The 20110-nt window shown below is 31.8% G+C and overlaps 3 protein-coding genes and 1 pseudogene across 7 annotated transcripts; 2 read left to right on the forward strand and 2 right to left on the reverse strand.

The window, feature by feature from the left end:
- The first annotated feature begins 3668 nt into the window (after positions 1 to 3668).
- On the forward strand, positions 3669 to 5356 carry LOC147927638 (putative aquaporin PIP2-8). Its single transcript, XM_087489079.1, has 4 exons — positions 3669 to 4133; positions 4223 to 4518; positions 4776 to 4916; positions 5013 to 5356. Exons 1-4 carry the CDS (start codon positions 3854 to 3856, stop codon positions 5130 to 5132), a joined length of 837 nt encoding a protein of 278 aa, XP_087345205.1. The 5' UTR covers positions 3669 to 3853; the 3' UTR covers positions 5133 to 5356.
- Positions 5357 to 5875: 519 nt separating this feature from the next.
- On the reverse strand, positions 5876 to 7657 carry LOC147927639 (pre-mRNA-splicing factor SYF2-like; annotated as a pseudogene). Its single transcript, XR_015581454.1, has 5 exons — positions 7494 to 7657; positions 7020 to 7199; positions 6685 to 6925; positions 6433 to 6569; positions 5876 to 6341 (listed from the first exon to the last, which is right to left on the reverse strand). The product of XR_015581454.1 is annotated as a pre-mRNA-splicing factor SYF2-like (transcript).
- A 5474-nt stretch (positions 7658 to 13131) lies between these two features.
- Positions 13132 to 15761, forward strand: LOC147927640 (L10-interacting MYB domain-containing protein-like). 2 transcript variants are annotated; one of them, XM_087489374.1, is made up of 4 exons: positions 13132 to 13234; positions 14085 to 14378; positions 14467 to 14916; positions 15029 to 15761. In XM_087489374.1, exons 2-4 carry the CDS (start codon positions 14094 to 14096, stop codon positions 15587 to 15589), a joined length of 1296 nt encoding a protein of 431 aa, XP_087345500.1. In that variant the 5' UTR covers positions 13132 to 13234; positions 14085 to 14093; the 3' UTR covers positions 15590 to 15761. The 2 variants fall into 2 exon arrangements, with proteins under 2 accessions (XP_087345500.1, XP_087345501.1); XM_087489375.1 differs by having other exon boundaries at positions 13179 to 13234; positions 14090 to 14378.
- Positions 15762 to 17618: 1857 nt separating this feature from the next.
- LOC147927641 (pentatricopeptide repeat-containing protein At2g16880) lies at positions 17619 to 20110 on the reverse strand. 3 transcript variants are annotated; one of them, XM_087486719.1, is made up of 2 exons: positions 19423 to 20034; positions 17619 to 19306 (listed from the first exon to the last, which is right to left on the reverse strand). In XM_087486719.1, the coding sequence occupies exon 2, from the start codon at positions 19278 to 19280 to the stop codon at positions 17733 to 17735; it is 1548 nt and encodes a 515-aa protein (XP_087342845.1). In that variant the 5' UTR covers positions 19281 to 19306; positions 19423 to 20034; the 3' UTR covers positions 17619 to 17732. The 3 variants fall into 3 exon arrangements, with proteins under 3 accessions (XP_087342845.1, XP_087342846.1, XP_087342844.1); XM_087486720.1 differs by having other exon boundaries at positions 17619 to 19175; positions 19423 to 19995; XM_087486718.1 differs by having other exon boundaries at positions 17619 to 20110.

A 20110-nucleotide genomic window follows, 5' to 3' on the forward strand; every position in this document is an offset into this window, starting at 1 on the left:
GACAAACAAACCTCCTCTTTTTCCTCAGTGGCAACCAAGGCCTTTGTCATCATCTCCATCACCATTAGGTCCATCATGGAATTTGAAGCTCTTCCCACATGATTTCTTCTTCTTCCCCTTGCCATACCCCTTCTTCATCTTCCCCTTGCCTCGAAAGTCAAGGGGAATTTGCTTCTTCTTCTTGCCACCATAGTCTTTCTTCTTCTTGCCACCATACTTTGATCCTCCAGCTAAAAAGTTGAGCCCTACAAAACAACCACATATTAGAAGCCATTTCACGAAATCTGAACCAAAACACTTGTCAAAGTCAAGCAAACCTCACCTTCCCACACGAAATCCATACTAAAACCAAGCAACCTAACAAAACCTAACTGGGCCAGATTTGTGCAATTAAAGACAAATATCTTTGCAAAATGATGAACTAGAATTGTTTTCAGACACCGAAGTCTCCGAGATAGAGACAAACAAACCCCTCTTTACTCAGTGGCAACCAAGGGCTTTTGTAGTGATGGGTTTAACCTATAAATAAATGAGTTTACATGTTGATCTAATCTGTCAAAATTTGATGGATTCATGAGTTACTCCGAATAATTTAACGCTCAAATAATTAAGATAATATTTTAGATTGGGTTTCACTCAATATTAAAACATGTGAAAAAATTAATAGAACACTAAATAATATAAATATGATAATCAAAAATGAAATTAAAAATTTAAATTTTATCGAAAACCAAATAGTAATATTTAACTGGTTTTATAAAAGAAAAGTAACTACATAAGTTTTGTTTTCAAGTTTTTTTTTTTCAATTATTTTTGTGGTTTTCATTTTTTTGTGGAATGCCCTAATTAGTGTATAAATTAGGTAAATATACCTCTTTGTATGTAAAGAAAATATTAGAAGATTCCTTTTCTTATCAGTAATTTTTAAATTAGGTTAACAGTTTAATATATTAATAAAAAGTGTGAATATAAAAATAAGTTCTTTATATTATTTATATATTTTATTTTATTTTCAATAGGTTAAGAAATTTTTTATTATTATCTTCTAATATATTAACAAATTTAGAACTGATACATGACTATATTTAGATTTTATTTGAAACGTGACGCAATTTTTTAGTTAGCAACTTTGGAAACTAAATTTTAGAAAATAAGATATCATGGTTATTAGGTGATTTTATTTTGTATTGCCTTACAAAGTTATTTTATATATTGAACGTTGTTTTTGATAATGTAAAGACAGCTAGTAGGACTGTTAGAGTGGATTCCAATATAATTGAGAAACTAGATTAAAACCCGTGCTAGAGCACAGGTTGAATTTTTTTTATTTATATTGTAATTTTTATATAAATTATAAATTATAAGAAAACATCTGCTAAATATAATGGACCCGTGCTAGAGCACAAACTGAATTTTCTTTTGTTTATCTTGTAATTTTTATTTAAAGCATCATATATGTGATTGTTTTATTTGCTTTAAAAGTTGTTTTTTATTTCATGAAACACGATGCCATTAAATAGTCTAAAAAAAATTGTGTACTTCCGTTTTATTATATAGGGGTTATATAGTTTACAAACAGAAATTATGTACTTCAATTTTATTATATAGGGGAAAACTTTTGTTTATTATCTAAAATAAAAAAACTTTCAATCCGTGATACCAAACAAACAAAAGGAAGAAATTTTTGTAGGGTTTCATTGTGTAACCATAGTTATTTTTTTTAGGTATATGAATATGAGCGATGTATTTTTTTGTGAGAGGTGATTTGTATTATTTATATTGGCAGTTTTGAAGATTCTTCCGTGATTACAATAACTTTTATAGATTAAGATATTAGGAATCACGATTAATAGGGGAATATTCTGTTTATTATTTTTGGAAATCAATTATGTTTGTTGTTTTTGGAAATATATTCCGAAAATGAACAGTTTACCACGGATTACACCTAACATATATCTTGTAACAAATTAATATCAATTTTTTTATAACCCAATTATAACCTACTATTAAAATTATATAGTCTACAAATTTGAAGTTGTGTACTTTCCTTTTATTAAATAGGGGATTACAATAGTGAGGTTTTCATAACATAACATAATACGGTAAAACCTCTATAAATTCATAATATTGAGACCAAGACATTTTATTAATTTATAGTGATATTAATTTATCTATAAATTAATAATTATTATTTTATAGTATAAATTAATAATTATTAATTTATAAATATATTTTTAATTGTTTAATTATTTAAAATTATGAATTGAGATAATTTTAGCAAAATAATATTAGAATTTCGGATGTTGTAAATTTTGTGGTATTAGAATTGAATTTGAAATATTTAAAAAATATTATTGACAATAAATTACAAATACTATAGACAAATTTACTTCTACACATGACATATATATATATATATATATATATATATATATTAATTTATGAATAAGAATATCAATTATCGTATTTTAATAGTCTATCAAACTATCAAAATATAAATGATGCATATTCAAAAATTGAAAACTTTAAAATATTTTAGCTATTTTTATGAAATGTTATAGAATATTTTATATCATTATAGTTTGAAGATATGACATAATAATTTTTCTACAGATATGAGGTTTAGGAGAAGCATCCTATATTATATCAGCATATATATATATATATATATATATACATTTACATGATCATTAATTTATGATATTATTGGGACCATATTTTACATTGGAATTTCAAAAAAAAATATTATCTTATTATCTTATCGAATTTTGTTATTTTTTACACTGGTCCAACTTAGGACTAGCAAAATTTATTAATTTATAGAGGTTTTACTGTATATATATATATATATATATATATATATATATCACAAATATACCCTAATGTTATCTAATCACTAGATTATAACCCGCGGTATACTGCGAGATTTTTTTTTTGTTAATATACTATTTTAATACTAATTTTGCTAAATGTATTCTTTTGTTTTTTTTTTAATTTCAACTTACTAATGTACTCTTTTGTTAATTTTAGTTATTTAATATATTATCCTTGGTATACCGCACAACAATTATTGTTTAATACAATCTTAATTAAATCATGATTTGACATTTTTTATATTAGTGTTGTTAAAATAGTAAAATAAGAATTTAATCTGTATTAACGTATAATATTAATGATATTTTATTTTTTAATATTATCAATTCAATACTGTCATGTCATATAACTCGTCATGTAATATAAATTGTTTGTGTTATTTTAAAAAATTTAGTAAGTTTAAATATTCATAATTTTAAAATTTTTAATTAAGTTTAGATATATCATTTATAAATTATAAACTTCTTAAAATTTTATAATTTACTATATACAATAAATTTACTATATATGCATGTTGAACATACACTTTTTATTAATTAATTAATATATGTTCATTAAAAAAATTCAAATCACAATATATGTAGAAAAGATAGATTTTTATTAAATTTATGTATTATATGATGATTCATTACATTTAAAATTTAAAATCAAAAAGAGATGATAGGAGAATTTTCTTAAAATCTAGAATAAATTTTCTAAAAATTATATTAATTGTAGAATATTATATATATGGATATTAAAAATATTTTAATTGTGTTTGGTTATAAGAATAGTAGAGAGAGTTAAGTAAACTTGTTTGTATATGAATATAAACATTTAATAGTATTTAATGGTAAATGTTTCCAAAAACATATTTTTCAACAAAAAGTATTGCAAAAATACTAGTATAGATATGTAACATGCAAGATTCTCTCCTTTATAAAGCAACACAGAAGAGAAGGAAATATCCATAGTGAAAGTGAGAGCTAAGATAAGAAAAATGTCGAAAGAAGTGAGTGAAGAAGGAAGACATGGCAAAGACTACGTGGATCCACCTCCAGCTCCGCTTCTAGACATGGCTGAGCTTAAGTTCTGGTCTTTCTACCGAGCTATCATCGCGGAGTTCATCGCCACTCTCCTCTTCCTGTACGTAACCGTAGCTACAGTCATTGGCCACAAGAACCAAACCGGTCCTTGTAATGGCGTTGGTTTACTCGGCATTGCATGGGCCTTTGGTGGCATGATCTTCGTCCTCGTCTATTGTACCGCCGGTATCTCCGGTAAATAGTTCAACAAAACTTCTCCTAAAATTTACTAATAATATTTCATTTTCAAGATGTTTAAGATATGAAGTTTGTTTAAACTGCAGGAGGTCACATTAACCCAGCTGTGACGTTTGGTTTGTTCTTGGCTCGTAAAGTGTCGCTCCTTAGAGCGGTTGCGTACATGGTGGCTCAGTGTCTTGGAGCCATTTGTGGAGTTGGACTCGTTAAAGCCTTCATGATGACTCCATACAAACGTCACGGAGGCGGAGCTAACGCTGTCGCTCATGGTTATAGCACCGGAACTGCTCTTGGTGCTGAGATTATTGGCACATTCGTCTTGGTTTACACTGTCTTCTCCGCCACCGACCCCAAAAGAAGCGCTCGTGACTCCCACGTCCCGGTTAGTAAAACATCTCAAACCGGTTGTGTGTATAAAGTTGAAATCTTTAAAAATGTTATTTCATGGGTTTTCAAAATGGGTTTGTGTAATTTCAATAAAGTTGAATTCTTTTTGAATATTTTACATATGTTTTTTTAAAATGGTTTAGTGTAATGTTTGAATAGTTTTCAACTTTTCAGCATGGGTGCAATTCGTGTAAATTCTATGATAATAAAATAAAAAAGTTGAAATGTTATGATTGTTTTTTATATTTTTAGGTTTTGGCACCGTTACCGATTGGGTTTGCTGTGTTCATGGTGCATTTGGCTACTATCCCCATTACTGGAACTGGGATTAATCCAGCTAGAAGCTTTGGTGCTGCTGTTATCTACAACGATGACAAAGCTTGGAACGACCATGTAAGTAAAGTCATCTCTCATTTACAATCAGTTTTAGTTAGTTTTTGTTGAATAATAATTAACTGAACTTTTGGGTTAATGGGTTTGATATTAAAGTGGATCTTCTGGGTTGGACCGTTCGTGGGAGCATTAGCAGCAGCAGCATACCATCAATACATCTTGAGAGCTGCAGCAATCAAAGCCTTGGCTTCATTCCGCAGCAACCCAACCAATTGATGCATGCATGAGAGACTTCTTAGAAACTATCGAAATTTGTTTTATGTGTGTTTAGTGAGAGCAATTTGTGTGTGTTTTAACTTTTAATTTGGTGTAATGTTTTTCTTTTTAAGGATTTATTCATTTTCAATAGTTAAGTTTGGTTTAATTCATCTTTGTATCGTTGCTTTATTTCATGTAGGACATCTTATGATTCACTTTACATTGTAGTCCGAATTAAAACATTCCTTGGTGTTTTTGTCTTACCGTACTTGGATTCTTCTTATCCGATTGTCGGATTACAAACAACTCACATATTGACACATGCTCCTTAGTTAGAACTTAGAAGTAATAGACTAATATAGCTAAAGCCTTGGGGCATGGAATAAAGATGGAGTTTAGCAATAAGCAATGTCACACGGCTCGTCTTTTCAGAAAAGTAGAGACACAGAGAGGATAGAGATTAGAGAGGGTTTGTGTGGTCCTTTTGATAAAGAGGTCAAAATTTTCGAAAAGAGCTCAAAAGCAAACAGAGATGGAGAGGAAAAAAGATAAAGGACCACCACACGAAATGGTCCACACCTCAATTGTTTTCACACTCTTTCACAATGTAGCCGTTACTTATGATCACTATCTCTCTCTACTATACATGCCTTACTTGGTTCGACAATCCCGAAATCACAGTTAATGAAAATGAAGTTTGTTTCCAAAATTTAGAGTTTTTGCATGTCCTGACTCCTGAGCTTTGGCTACCGAGATTCTAGTTTTGAGAAGGAAACATAAAAGTAAAAAACAACTCTGGTTACCGTTTGTTCACTCTGGCCAGAGAATTTACTGGTACAGAATTTTGTATGGATTTGAGGTGGCTAAAGAAAAGATCATTCTACAATTTAGTTCTCTCAAGGATAATTTAAAGACAAATAAGCAAACAACAGCATAGAGGTTTACTTTTCGAACCAGATATCCATTCCCTTGTTTCCAAACCATGTGAGCTCAAGTAGATTAGTCGGGTAACGCAGTTCCTCGCTCCAAGTTGTTTTTGATCTCCAACGTGTATTTCCCAAACGCACGCTCGATCTTCTTGTTGAAATGCTCGTTTCTGTCGTTGATGGAATCGATATCCTTCTCTTCCCGGAACTTTCTCCTCCTGCTAAACTCTTGTCGCTTTTGTTCTCTGTCGAAGAGCTCTTTTGCCATCTTGTCTATCTTATCTTGCGAAGTTTTTGGAGCCTGCAAAAGTTTAACAAAGGATTGAGCTATTCTATGTGTCTTTGCTATATAAATTTGAGTCTAAAATTGACCAAAATGACTAATCACAAACCTTCCCATATTGCAAGCTTGACGCCTCACGGTAAAACTCTGGATCAGCTGCTCTCATTCTGTTATACTCCTCTAGATCAACCTTAATGTTCTTTGTCCGTTTCTTATATGCGTTGTATAACGTCTTCTGGTTAAAGACTGAAAATATTTTAACATTTCACACATTAGCCTCCCAATAATTGATTTAAACGATCGACGTGAAAACATTAATGAAAAGAGAGCAAAGTAACAATTCAGTAAGAATGTCACGTACCATCCCAACCAGCAGGCGTAGGTTCCTTTTCCCATTTTTTGTACTTTGATTTCTGCTGCTTCTTGAGTATCAAGCATATAAGCCTTTGTCAGATCTAAACCATTGGCATCGAGAAGTTTCCAATCTTTTTCTTCCTCTCCTCCAACCATTTCTGTTTTGAGATTCCTTTCGTCTCTGTTGGTGCTTCCATTTTCTTCTTTTCACTCCCGACATCCGTCTGATTGGATTTTCTAGCTTCATTCTGAATAAAGTTAAGTGAAAAATGGAAGAGTTATTACATTTATAAAATCTTTGTATTTTTAAAGAGTTACAACTGACTGTACATAAAGACTTACCATCTTAAGTCTCAACTCAAACAACTTCTTCTTCCTACCAGTAAGTTGGCTCACGTCTACTTCAGGTTCTTGGTTATCCTCTTCCTCCTCTTCTTCTTCAGAACTATCTTCCTCTATTCTTTTATCATCGAGCGAATCCCTCCCTTGCTCACGATTAGGGTGACCACTCCCCACCGACAGCTTCAGCTAATCCTTTTGGCAAACAAAAAAAAAACAAGTCTCAGATCTAAGAACAACACGATTTTTCATGAGTCAGAACATCACATTAACAAATAACAAGTCTCTATCCGTGTCTGCAAAGAGTGAGTAAATCACAGAATCAAAACTCCAGTCACATTGAGCATCACTAGAAACTTAATGGGCAGCTCTCTAAACGAATAACACAGCAAACAAACAATAAACTTCAAACAGCTTCTGCTACGCATCAAATCATAAACCATAATCACAGGAAACGAATCAACACAGCTAAACAACTAGAAGAGAGAAAGAACACAAACCTGCATTCTCCTTCTCCAATCTTGCCTTCACTTCAGCAATTTCTTAAAGCAAAACTCGACACACTCGTGATAAGGATTCGAAGCATTTATACAATCCGGATGCACTCTTCTCGCATTAACCATATTTCCAAGTGTACAAAACTGCAAAGAAAAACCAATAGAAAAAATAGAGTTATCCCCAATACAGCATTGAGATTTGAGAACAAGAACCAAAGAGGTACAAGTAATAATATACCTACATCACAATACTATATAAACACCTAAGGCACCTAATAACAATAGAATCCACACATCAAGCTGATGCAATTAAGATCTTAACTGAGTTCAATGTTAAAAAAAAAATTGTGTCATGATTGAAGCTAACTAAATAACACAGGAACCTAATGAACACAAAATTCACATACAGAGATGATGCAAACAAGGGAAACTTAAACTGGTTGACTAAAAAATCATAACTTGATGCAAATTCAAATCGAGATAGAGCTAATTTGTTCAAACCCTAAACAGGAGACGAACGATTTTAGATCCTTAAATTATAAATCACTATAAATCACCATTAATTTCTAAATTCCATGTAAGAAACACACAACCTTATGGGTAACATCTCGACGAAAAACCTAAAAGTAATGGAAACATATATAAACCATCTACTCAAAAACCAAAACGATTGAAATCGATGGAACAATTAAAACCTTAGAGATACATATAGAAGTAACAATCTTAACTGAAATCGAATTAAGAAACCAACCTTTGAAGAAACAATCAGCAAGTATGAGAAGAACACCAGAAATTTTCACGACGATAGAACTCTTTTTTTTTTTTTTCCTTTCTCCTCAGTTGAGAAGAAGAAAGAGATTGGGAAAAAGACATTGTTGGAAAAAGAAAAGTCGATATAATAAAGAGATAATTTGATGGGCTATATCTGGGCCTGTCAAACATGACTTGGGCCAATACCAATTGGAAAAATGTAAAAATATCAAATTACCAAAAGTGGCGAGAAAATCATGAATTTTTACATACGGTAAGTTAAATATCTATTTTCTATTAATTTTCCAAATATCTATTTTCTCAACAAGTTATTGTCCGTATTCTTTGTTTTTGGAATAGCAATCGTCTGGCATCATCACCTCGGTAACATGTAAACCATGAAATTTGTCTCATATTTTGTTGGTGTCTGTTTTTTGTGAATCTCATATAGACATATTTCTTCTCTGATGTGGCCTATATAACACATGTATTAGATAATGTTTATGGAAAAGGTCGTTAAAGCCATGTCTCCATCATGGTTAGTGAATTTTGGTTTATAGTGCAGGCTTTTTGATGAAGGAACTTGAGTATTGTTGTAAGAATCCTAAAATATCTATTTGAATTTCAACTGTTTGGAACTTGGAACTGTGATATGTTTTTGTTCTAAACAGCATTATTTAGTTGATAAGATTTTAATACTTGTGTTTAGCTTTCTGGGACTTGCTTTAGACGTGTAAATCTCTCTTATGGTACTTTTTAATTCATTTAATTCATTTCAGTACATATATCGATGAAGAAGGAAACTCATGGAAAAACCGATGTTTTTATCAGTAAATTGTTGAAGTCAGCAACATGACAAGGTATCACCATCTGTCATGCTTTGGATGCATATTGTAGTGTTGCAGGTCTTATATTCTGTTGACTGATATGGAACCAGTTTATAATGACTTTGACTCTTGTAATTTAATTTGATATCACAAGCTTACAACTTTGCAAGTTTAATTGAACAGCTTTAGGTTTATACACATGTAATTAAGACGTGAACATGTTGTTTCAAGGAACACGAGATATTTTATCTAAGTTTTGTGTGATGTCAATAGATAACAATTCTTCCAGTGAATATGTTTTACCAAGACAAAAAAATTGATATTTGAGGTAACTTTCACAATTTTATTCTCCAGTAAAAAATAATCATGTGAACTATGCTTCATAACCTTTTCGATTAGTCATTTTGTTTTGGTTCATCAATGAATAATATACAAGTACATAGTAAAGAAAATATATGGCCAAACAAAGAGAGTTATTGCATGCTTTTGATTTAGTTTTATAAATGTCGTTCACGAAAAAATATTGTTGTTGGACAAAGAAGGAGGGTGTATTCAACTTGATATTTTAAGTGATTTGTGTGAAACTTACAAATCATATGTTATTCAATCATGTATTTTAAAAAGTCTATTAAAATCTATTGTTATTGAACTGTTGATTTAAAAATCTACTTTAAAATCTACTGTTATTCAAAATAGTTTGTGGATTTGGATTTTAATGATTTTGAGATTTCTGGAGGATTTAGTGGGATTTGTATAGTTAAAAATAGAGAAATCCAAATCTTATGGTTTTACGTGGGATTTGAAAGAATTTTACAATAAATCATATCAACTTTCCTAAAATCTTTCAAAATTCCAAATTTTCTAAATCCCATCAAATCTTCCAAAATCATGGTTTCAATACACCCCCGAAGATTGGTATGAGGTATCTCAGGAGAAAGATTGATAAATAAATTAAAAAAAAAAAAGATTAATAAATAAATAAAATAAAAACCACGATGTGGTGGGCTAGTGGTTCTAGCTTGGAAGGAAGAGTCGCCCTGTTGGTCCAAGCCAGGGATCGATTCTCCTCAAGCGCAGAATTGCTAGCTTTATCCCTTTGGCCACATGGGTATAGGCCAATTGCTTACGGCCCATTTGAAAGTCTGGGGGACCCTACCCATGGATAAACTCTCTCCAGGATTAGTCTCGGACCCCTCCATAGGTCTGAGGATTTACCCTGAGTTATCAAAAAAAAAAAAATTGATAAATAAATAAAATAAATGAACTAAACAAAAGAGGGCAGTGAATTTGATCAATAAGCACCACCAGTGTTTTGGTTCACATAGGAAATTGTAGTTCAAACAAATAAGTGATGAAGAAGATTTACAGCACTTCGCTTTCGTCTTTGATTCTTAATGAGGACTTCATTTCGTTTCAATTTCTCAGGTATATTACTCTCTTCAGTAGCTAACATAGCAAAAAAAAACTCCCATATGCACTGCACTACATAGATTAAAAAATAATAGAGACAGTTAGAAGATAAATGTCAAGATGAATGAGAAATACTATAAAGACTAATAACAAGAAAAAAATGAATTTTGATTTTTAAATATAAATTACTGTGGAGAACTATCTATATAGAAAAAAAACAATAAACAACTAAATTAATAGTACCATATAGTTTTTTTTTTTTAATTACAATGTTTAAATACAACATCATGGTAGTCTTTCTACTTGCATACTAAAGTAACTAAAAAGAATTTAAAACTAATTTAAATATTTTTTTTAAAAAAAATATAGATATCTAAGAACCATTGTATTTTTGCTTTAATCATTTGTACCACTAACAATAGCTCGATTTCCGCAAAGAGGTCAATAAATCAAAGTGTTTCCTTTGAAACCTCTAACTCAATATATTGATTTCAAAGGAGTTTACAAAAAATTACACAGAACCACAAAGATACAACTTAGTTCATAAACATTGAATTTAAGAAACGATTTATCAAAATAATTTATTTTGATGAATCAAAGAGTTTTTCATGGCAAAATAATATGCAAACAATTATATTCAATAATTTTAACATACATGGTGATACATTAGCTACATGATAACTTAAAATATTGCCGTTAAAAATAAATTATAGATTTATGTTAAATATGTAGTCACATGAATAAATTGTTTCTAAAATTAAAACAAACTAAACTATTAAGTTAAAGAGATTTTTTTAAAAAAAGTCAAATATTAAGTTAAAGAGATGAATATATCATTTACATATTTTTAAATTTAATTAATATATTTGTAGTTGCTTTTGGATCTACATAATAATAAACAGTTTTGTGATGGTATCTTTTACATATAAAAATAGTAAATAAATCAAATATACCTGCTACCCGGGCGTAGCCCGCGATAATTCACTAATCACTTAAAATATTAGATGAATACATCCCTCTAAAAGAGCACATCTATTGGTTATTTGTATTTAATTTTATTTTTTTAAATGAAAAAAAAATTATGAAAGAGATATCTCTGCATAGACAATTTTGGTAGAAATAGTTGCATAGATATAAACAATTTGAAAAAGATGAGTTGAATAAAATAGGACGAATATTGTTCAATTGATTCATCTGCGAAATATGAGATGAACAACAAGTAGAACATCGATCAAGATGCTCAAATAAGATTGTGACCATACACAAGCTTTCAAGATGAACATAATCTTGTGTATCTCTGTACAGATTAAATGTGAGAATTGAGTTGGGTTGTTAAGTTTTTTTACTGCTATAGAATTTTGAGGGTGAGAATTGAGTCAAAGGAGGGAGCAAAGAAAAAGAGTACTAAAAAGATAAGTTGAGTCATAATTTTCTGCAACAATGTGTTGTTTTGTCAAATCAGGACACTTCAATATTTCCTACAGAACAAGAGATCATATTTGACTATAATGATCCAACTACACAAATATACTATTTGTAGCAGGGTCAATCAAAGTCAATAAAACCATATAAATTGATTTAGACTCAATTTCATTTCAACCAAATCTAAGTCTAAGTTGAAACAATTTTTTTGACATATATTTTACTTAACCAAATATTTAATTTATACAAAAATTGGAAAAAAAAATTATAATAGAGATAATGGAAAGATTATCAAAAATTCTCATATTGTTTTTAGCTTCCTATTTATTTTCTTTCGACCATAAGATTTACTGATTTACTATTTTATATGTAGTAATAAAAGTCTCCCATTTTAATCTTGTCCAAAAAATAGATAATAATTATGTTTAGCCAAAGATAGGTTTTTTTTGACTAAAACTGCTTGGTAAAAAAAAATAATAATAATAATGACAATAAAATTTCACTCATTTCATATTAAATGTTTGCACTTTGTTTTTTTTTTTTGACTAAAATACACTTTACTTTTGATATAACTAAATACCAAAATGTAAAATAAGGATAGACAACTTTTTGCACTTTTTTATGACTAAAATACACTTTACATTTAGTTCATTTGCTATTTTTACTATGTATTTTTGGAGAATAATGTTGAATATCAAATATTCACACTAAAATTTTTCCTTAACTTTTATTTAAATATATAACATGTTATTTTACGGGCAAACGTACTTGTGATAATATTATGTGTAAACCTTAATCAAGTTCATGTATATAACAAAAAAGACTCATGATAATTAACTTAATTATATAACTTGTCATATTTAAAGATCTAGCACGTAAACTTGCTTGTGTATGTAGTATTTTTATGCCTAAACTCAATCATCCACATGATTAAAAACTCATAATAATTAACCTAATTAAATAATATACATAAACTCACCTATTTTGAAGAAAGAAAACATCAAGCGTAAGTATGCCTAAGAAATAAAAAACACGACTCATGGTAACTAAAGTAATAAAAATCTATACTTTACCTATCTTATTAATTAACACTAAAAAATTCACAATATGCTTTAGTAGAATCAAAGAGTAATTGTCATTTTATGCACCAAATTAAAACCTGGCAACATATTAATAAAATAATAATAAAAAAGTGTCCTCAGAGAAGTAGCTCCATTCAGCCGTTATAAAATGGGGCCCTAGACGTACGCATAGACATAGTTATCTCAGACGAGAAGCACCAGTCTTGAGCGGTGGAAACGGTCTGTCTCTGGTAAACGTTTTACATATATATACCTTGCTGTTTTGTTTAAATCATCAAAGAAAAATTTGTTGTTCTCCTCGTTACGGTCTAAGATTGCTCTCCATTTTAGACAATCATGAATCATGAGTCACAGAATCGTTTTTATTTAAATACAAGTTAGGGTTAACATAAGACTAGATCTAGTGTAACAGAAAGAGCTCAAAAACTATTGCTATGACTAATTATTCTATGTATTATGTGTTCCGCTTCCTCGTCAAGTGTGGTCTTCTGGATGTTTAAGATTATGTTTTTTGTGAACCATAGATTGCATAGTTTCATCACATGAATAAGCATTAAACAAGCACTAGATCTACGTTGGTTTTTCAGAATCTGCACTCCAAAAACTATTGTTATAACCTTTTTTATAAGTCTTATGTGTGTCCTCATCTTTTTGTGGTCTCCTGGATGTTTTTGGATGATCATCTTTTAGAAGATTATCCTAAGTAAATTTTGCTAGATTGAATTTGTTCTGTGAATTTGATTGATAAGTCACAATAACAATTGCAATTGTTTATAGTATTTGTTTCATGAGTTTCTGGCTTTAATACTAGGATTAGTTCTAGATTTAGCCATGATGTAAAATTTCTATGACATATATATTTGGATATATACTTTATATAGATTTGGTTACGGTTTAAAGCTATGTTTTGAGAATCCGTAGATTCATGGAATGGAAAAAATATATATTCCTGCCAATTTTATATATTTATTTCTCGCGGTATCTAACGGTATTACCGGTCAAAACCGTTAATATAATATTATTTTGGAAGTAACATAACATATGTTTTTGTTGTTTTCTTTGCTTTATCTATTGATGTAGTAAAGAATTATGACACCGAGAGCCTCGTGGCAACCTGAATACCACAGAAAATTTGTGGACTTATGCGTCAAGCACAAGGCGTTAGGGCATTTACCTGGAATGAAGCATATACTGACACCTTTTGGAAAAGAGACGGGAGCGAGGTTCACCATAAACCAGCTTAAGAATCATTATGATATGATGCTCAAACTGTGGAAGGTGTGGTTAAGACTGGTTCAGTGCAGTGATATGAAATGGGATCCCCAGACAAAAAAGTTTGGTGCCACTGATCAAGACTGGGCCAACTATTTACTGGTACAAACCAACATTTAAAAAATATATATAAATTCTAATGTTTTTGTGTTTGTTTATAATAATAAACATCGGATTGGATTTGTTACAGGTGCATCCTGAGGCTCGGCCGTATCGGTGGGAGTGGCCTCCATTGTTTTTCGAGAAACTAGAGGTTATCTTTGCAGATGTTAACATAGATGGTGATGAAGAAAATGATACTGGAAGCGCCGCGTCTAACACAGGCCATCCTCGGTATATATGGTCGTCGTCCTCATCACATGATATTTTTGTCGAGTTATGTTTCCAAGAGTCATTAAAAGGAAACAAACCAACCAGACGTAAAGGAAGTTATCCAAAGGAGACTTGGGATATGATGGTCGAGACGATGAATCGGGAAACAGGAGCAAACTACACACCAGTGCAGCTCAAGAACCACTGGTTTAGTACAAGGCAAAACTGGAGGGAATGGTGTGAAACTGTTGGTGCTCCCACCTTGAAGTGGGATGCCAATACAGGCAAGTTTGGAGCAACCAACGAGGACTGGAAGAACTACTTGAAGGTATAACAAAACGTTTACTCGATATCTTTTTTTTATATATCAATTGGTAAATTTGAAGCTTGGGAATAACACTAGACTGAATCTTTTTATGTTGTCGTTGTTGATTCTATAGGTTAATCGTAAAGCTTCAAAATACAGATGGAATCCCATCCCTCACGCTGAGAAACTAGCAACCATCTACAGAGGTATCGAACCTGGAAATGCTCAACCCCGTACTTATCGCAGGAGAGTGACCCATCATCATTCTGAAGCACCACAGATGCATGAACCAGCTCCCTCATCAGCAGTCTGCATAAACGAGCCAGTCACAGGAGGAAGTGACGATATAGCTGATAATTATGAGGACAACGTTGACGAGGATCATGAGCCTACTCCGCTGATTAGGTTAGACTTGGAGGATGTTGAAACTGTAACTCCGGTATGCCACAGGTTCAATACCGAGCTGATGGAGAATATTCCGGTGGATGCATCGACTTCGGTCAAGAAATACGAGTATACCATTCCGGAATGCATGGAGTGTTTGGACGCCATGGATGAGGTTGAGAAAGGCAGTGATCTTTACATGTTTGCCTTGGACTTGTTTATGACGAAGGAGCACAGGCAGATCTTCTTGCTGTTGAAGACCTTAAGTTTGAAGATGTCTTGGCTGCTTCGACGTCGATACAGTGACTAAGATCCTACCTCCCATGTCTAAGAAGGCAAACATGGCTAAGAATATCGTATTATGTATGTTTATTTTCTTTATTTATTTTTATTTTCAAGAAAACTTTATGTTTGGTTGTTCAAGTTTATTTGATGTTTTTATTTCTAGTTTATTTTATATATGTTTATGAGTATTATGCAAAGCTCTTTTCCTTTTCCATTTTCCTAACTGTTATGCCAAACTCATGATATAGGTATTATCTACAATATGTTGGAGTTTCCTTGAACAACAAGTAACCATCATCTTCTTAATGAATTTATGATTTTTTCAAATATAGTCATATAGGTAATAAGGATGAAAAACATGATTTTGCTTCCTGCAGAGAAGTTCTCGTTTTCATTTAGATTTTCGAAGCTCTTCTTATAGCTAGCTAGTTACTGGATCATAAAAATTCATCTCAATCAAATTAAAAAATCATCTTTTATTAATGCATTCACAAAAAACATCTTCTTATAGCTAGTTACAGTATTCTCATAAATAATATTAAAAAATGTCTTCTTTTTTTCTTGTCGCTACATAAAAAGTGTCTTTATTTGACATATTGTTAAATCTAACGCCTAAAAACGCATTAAATGTATCTGACAAAGAAAACAAGGGAATATGTATAAGTAGACAAATTCTTCTCTCTGGTTCTCTCCTTTTTTCTTATTTCTTTCACAACCATTCTTTGATAAATGTATTTTTATGCCACTAATATTTGTTTTTCTCTCCATCTCTCGATAAATTTAAACACTGCTGAACGCTCTTCATGTTAAGAGGGGGTTATAAGAATAGGTTTTGAAGTAGTTTATTTTTTTATAAAAATGATTAAAGTTTGAAATCTGATCAAATTTTGTTAACTATGTCTATTGGAGAGGTGATTTCCAAAATCAACATGGAATTGTAAATTGTAAAAATCAAAACACATGGATTTTGAAATAACATGTTTTATCCTTGGATTTGAATCCTTCTATTTTACACTTTCAAATCCATTCAAATCCATTAAAAACATAATGTGGATTTTGAAATCCAAAAACAAATCATTAAATGAATAACATGAGATTTTAACAAGTATTTGTAAATCATATGATCAATAACACATAATTTTGATAAGTATTTTAAAATCTAGAATTGAATAACACATGATTTTTGTTTGAATTTCTAAATCCATTAAAATCATAGAACCAATAACCTCTTGTAAACTTTTTTTTCTTTCTCAGTGGAGAAGAAGAAGAAGAGATTGGGAAAAAGACAATTGTTGGAAAAAGAAAAATCAATAATAAAGAGATAATTTGATGGGCTATAGATGGGCGTGTCAAATATGACATGGGCCAATACCAATTGGAAAAATGTCAAGAAAGTATCCAAAAGTGGCGAGAAAAACATGAATTTTACATACGCTAAATTAAATATCTATTTTCTATTAATTTCCAAATAAATTATGTATTTTTGTTGAATTATTTTAAAAAATTACCAACTTTCGTTGATTTTTTCATGAATTTGAATTATACCAACAATTTAACGGTTTGGTTATCCATTAACAGATTCTTTTAAATAGAAAAAAAAGTTTGTGATTTTGTTTAGAAAGTCATTTTAACATTTAATATCTTTTTATCGGATGTCCCCGAGGGACAAAACATATATCTATTAACATTTAATATATATTAACAAATTTATTTACGTCATGTCTCATTTGACAAGGTCAACGAAAGTTCCTGATTTATTTGGAAATTCAATAAAAATTGGAAGTTTAATTTACCACAAGCAAAGATCAGATTTTTTTCCACCAATTTTGGTGAGTTCATGAATTTTTTGACATATTTCCCAGTAATAATAAGAAGAATAACTTTTTTTTTTGTTTAGCATCAAACTGACTTTAATTATTCCTAGAAAGATAAATAATTCAGTCTAGGTTTTCTTATTTGAATTACAACTTTCAAAATTGTTTTGTATGTTTATATTGATGTAAATATATGAGACTTGAAATATTTCTAAGAAGTTATCCCCCTATATACAATTGTTTTTAAAAATAAAAATCATTTTTAACATATGAATACTATATTATAATGTCTTTTAGCAAAGTATAATTTAAGAAAATCGAGATACAAAATGAAAAAAAAAAAGTGTTCTTCCTTCAAGATATTGAATGGCCCTTTAATCTTCCTCTACTACAGAGTTCATTTATTACATCTGAGTAAGCAATAGTTTCAGTGTTAAGTTCCTCCTTTGATTCACTTGTTGTTTGATTATTCTCTGTTTCTGCCTGCAAATTCTGCTTCATCGAGCCAAACTTTTCAGAAATTTTCGCCAACAATTCATCAGCTTCACTCAGCTTACCGTCTTCCATAAGTGAAGTGATGATACTGTTGTACGTAAACCGATCAGGCTCTAGTCCTTTCCCCTCCATTTCGGATAGAAGATCATATGCTTCTTTTAACTTCTTGTCCTTGCAGAAAGCCGAGATCATCGTGTTGTATGTTACTGTATCAACCTCTCTCTCCTCGATTAGCGTATTGAAGAAATTGAGAGCCTTTTCTGTCATACCCTCTTTACAAAGACCATTGAGAAGAATGTTGCATGTATAGTTATCAGGCTTGAAAGAGTGTTTGATCGATTCGTTATAAAACTCGAATGCTTTTTCGACCCGTCCTTCTTTGCAGTATCCTAGGATGATTGAATTGAAAGTACTATCATCAGGAAGCAAACCGCTCCCTGCAAGCTCATCGAATTTCTCCATTGCTAGCTCAGTTTTTCCATGGTGACAGAGACCTCCAATTAAAGAGTTGAACGTGCTCACCGTAGGAGTTATCTTTGTCTTCTTCATCTCATCCCACATCTCCAAAGCTTTCTCCACTTTTTCTTCCCTGAAGTATCCCGTGATCAATGTGCCATAACTAACCTCGTCAACGATATATCCTCGTTTGCACGCACTATTCAGCAAATTGTAAGCATCATCAGGTTTCCTCTCTTTACATAGAGCATCAAGAATGGTATTAAGGGTAATAGTATTCATCTTAAAGCCTTTTTGCCCCATCTCACGCATCATCTCAAGGGCACCACTCAAATCTCCTACTTTCAAATATGCTTTAATCAGAGTATGATAAGTTACTCTATCAGGAGAAAACCCGTGCACTTCCACCAATTCCTTAACCTTTCTAGTAACCACTTCCCTTTGCTCTTCCTTACAAAACCACTTAAGAGATATATTGTGAGTCACTTGGTTAGGTTTAACTCCATCAATCTCCATTTGATCCATTAACTTCCTAGCCTCCAAACTAAACCCCGATTTGAAACACCCATCAATCAATGTATTGTAAGTAACCACATCTGGCTGTAACTTCAAATGCTTCATCTCATCCACTAATTCAAGAGCTTCCCTGATACTACCGGCATTGCAAAGCCCATTGATCAACATATTATAAGTCCAAAGATCCGGTAACATGTTTGTTTGCTTCATCAGCTCCACAATCTGAAATGCTTCTTTCAACGAACCCAGCTTACAGTAACCATACACTAAATTATTGTAAGTAACCCTATTTGGCACCAATCCATGCTTCTTCATATCCAACAACAGTTCCTTAACATCATTCAAACGCCCTTTCTTAGACATTGCTTTCAGAATCGTATTGTAAGTAACATTATCAGGATTCACATTGAACTCACTAACCATCCTCTCTAACATTCCTACAGCATCATCAAGCTTGCCTTCTAAGCAATACCCATTAACCAAAACATTGAAAGTTATCACATTTACGGAAACACCAAGCTTAACCATATCATCAAACAGTTCTCTAGCACTCGAGATAGAGAAGGTAGAAGGGTACCTAACTAAACCAAGGAGAAGCGTGTTGCAAGTGAGCAGATTTGGTTTGTGCTTTAACCGAGCCATCTTCTGAAAGATCTGTAACGCGACGTGAGGCTTTCCAGCATGAAGATACGCACTGAGAGCAATGTCGAATAGAGCCTTAGAGGGACGAGGCGAGAGATGAAGATTCGGGTGAAGGAGAGAGTTGCAAAGAGAGAGAGATGCATCAGAGGTGCGTATGTAGGAGACGAGAAGAGACTTGGCGTCGGCGAATTTGTGGTGAGAGATAAGAGAACGGACGACGGTGAGAAGGGGAAGAGGTGAATCCGATGGAAATGATTCTGGAATTGAAGTCTGAGCCCATTGGAAGAAGGAGACTAGGGTTTCGGGTTTCTTAGCGAGTGAAGGAGAAGAGAGGAGAGAGGTAAGGAGAGGCTGTGTGATTTGAGGGATGTAGGGATTTAGGGTTTCGAGCAAATGGGTTTTTTCTGATGTGAGGATTGATGTTAGGGTTTTTAGTAATTGAGATTCCGGTGGCTTCAAAGTCGCCATTTTTGTTGGCAAACAGTGGAATTGATTGCATCGTCTCCAAGAAGAAGAAGAAGAAATGAAGCTTTTCACAGTGATGGCTAAAACAGTAATGTGTAAGATAAACCGGGATTACACTGAACCGGAAATTGTAGACCCGATTTTTTGTATGAATAACC

This window comes from Camelina sativa, chromosome 15, assembly GCF_030686135.1.
Source record: "Camelina sativa cultivar CO46 ecotype springtype chromosome 15, ASM3068613v1".
Classification (NCBI taxonomy): Eukaryota; Viridiplantae; Streptophyta; class Magnoliopsida; order Brassicales; family Brassicaceae; genus Camelina; species Camelina sativa.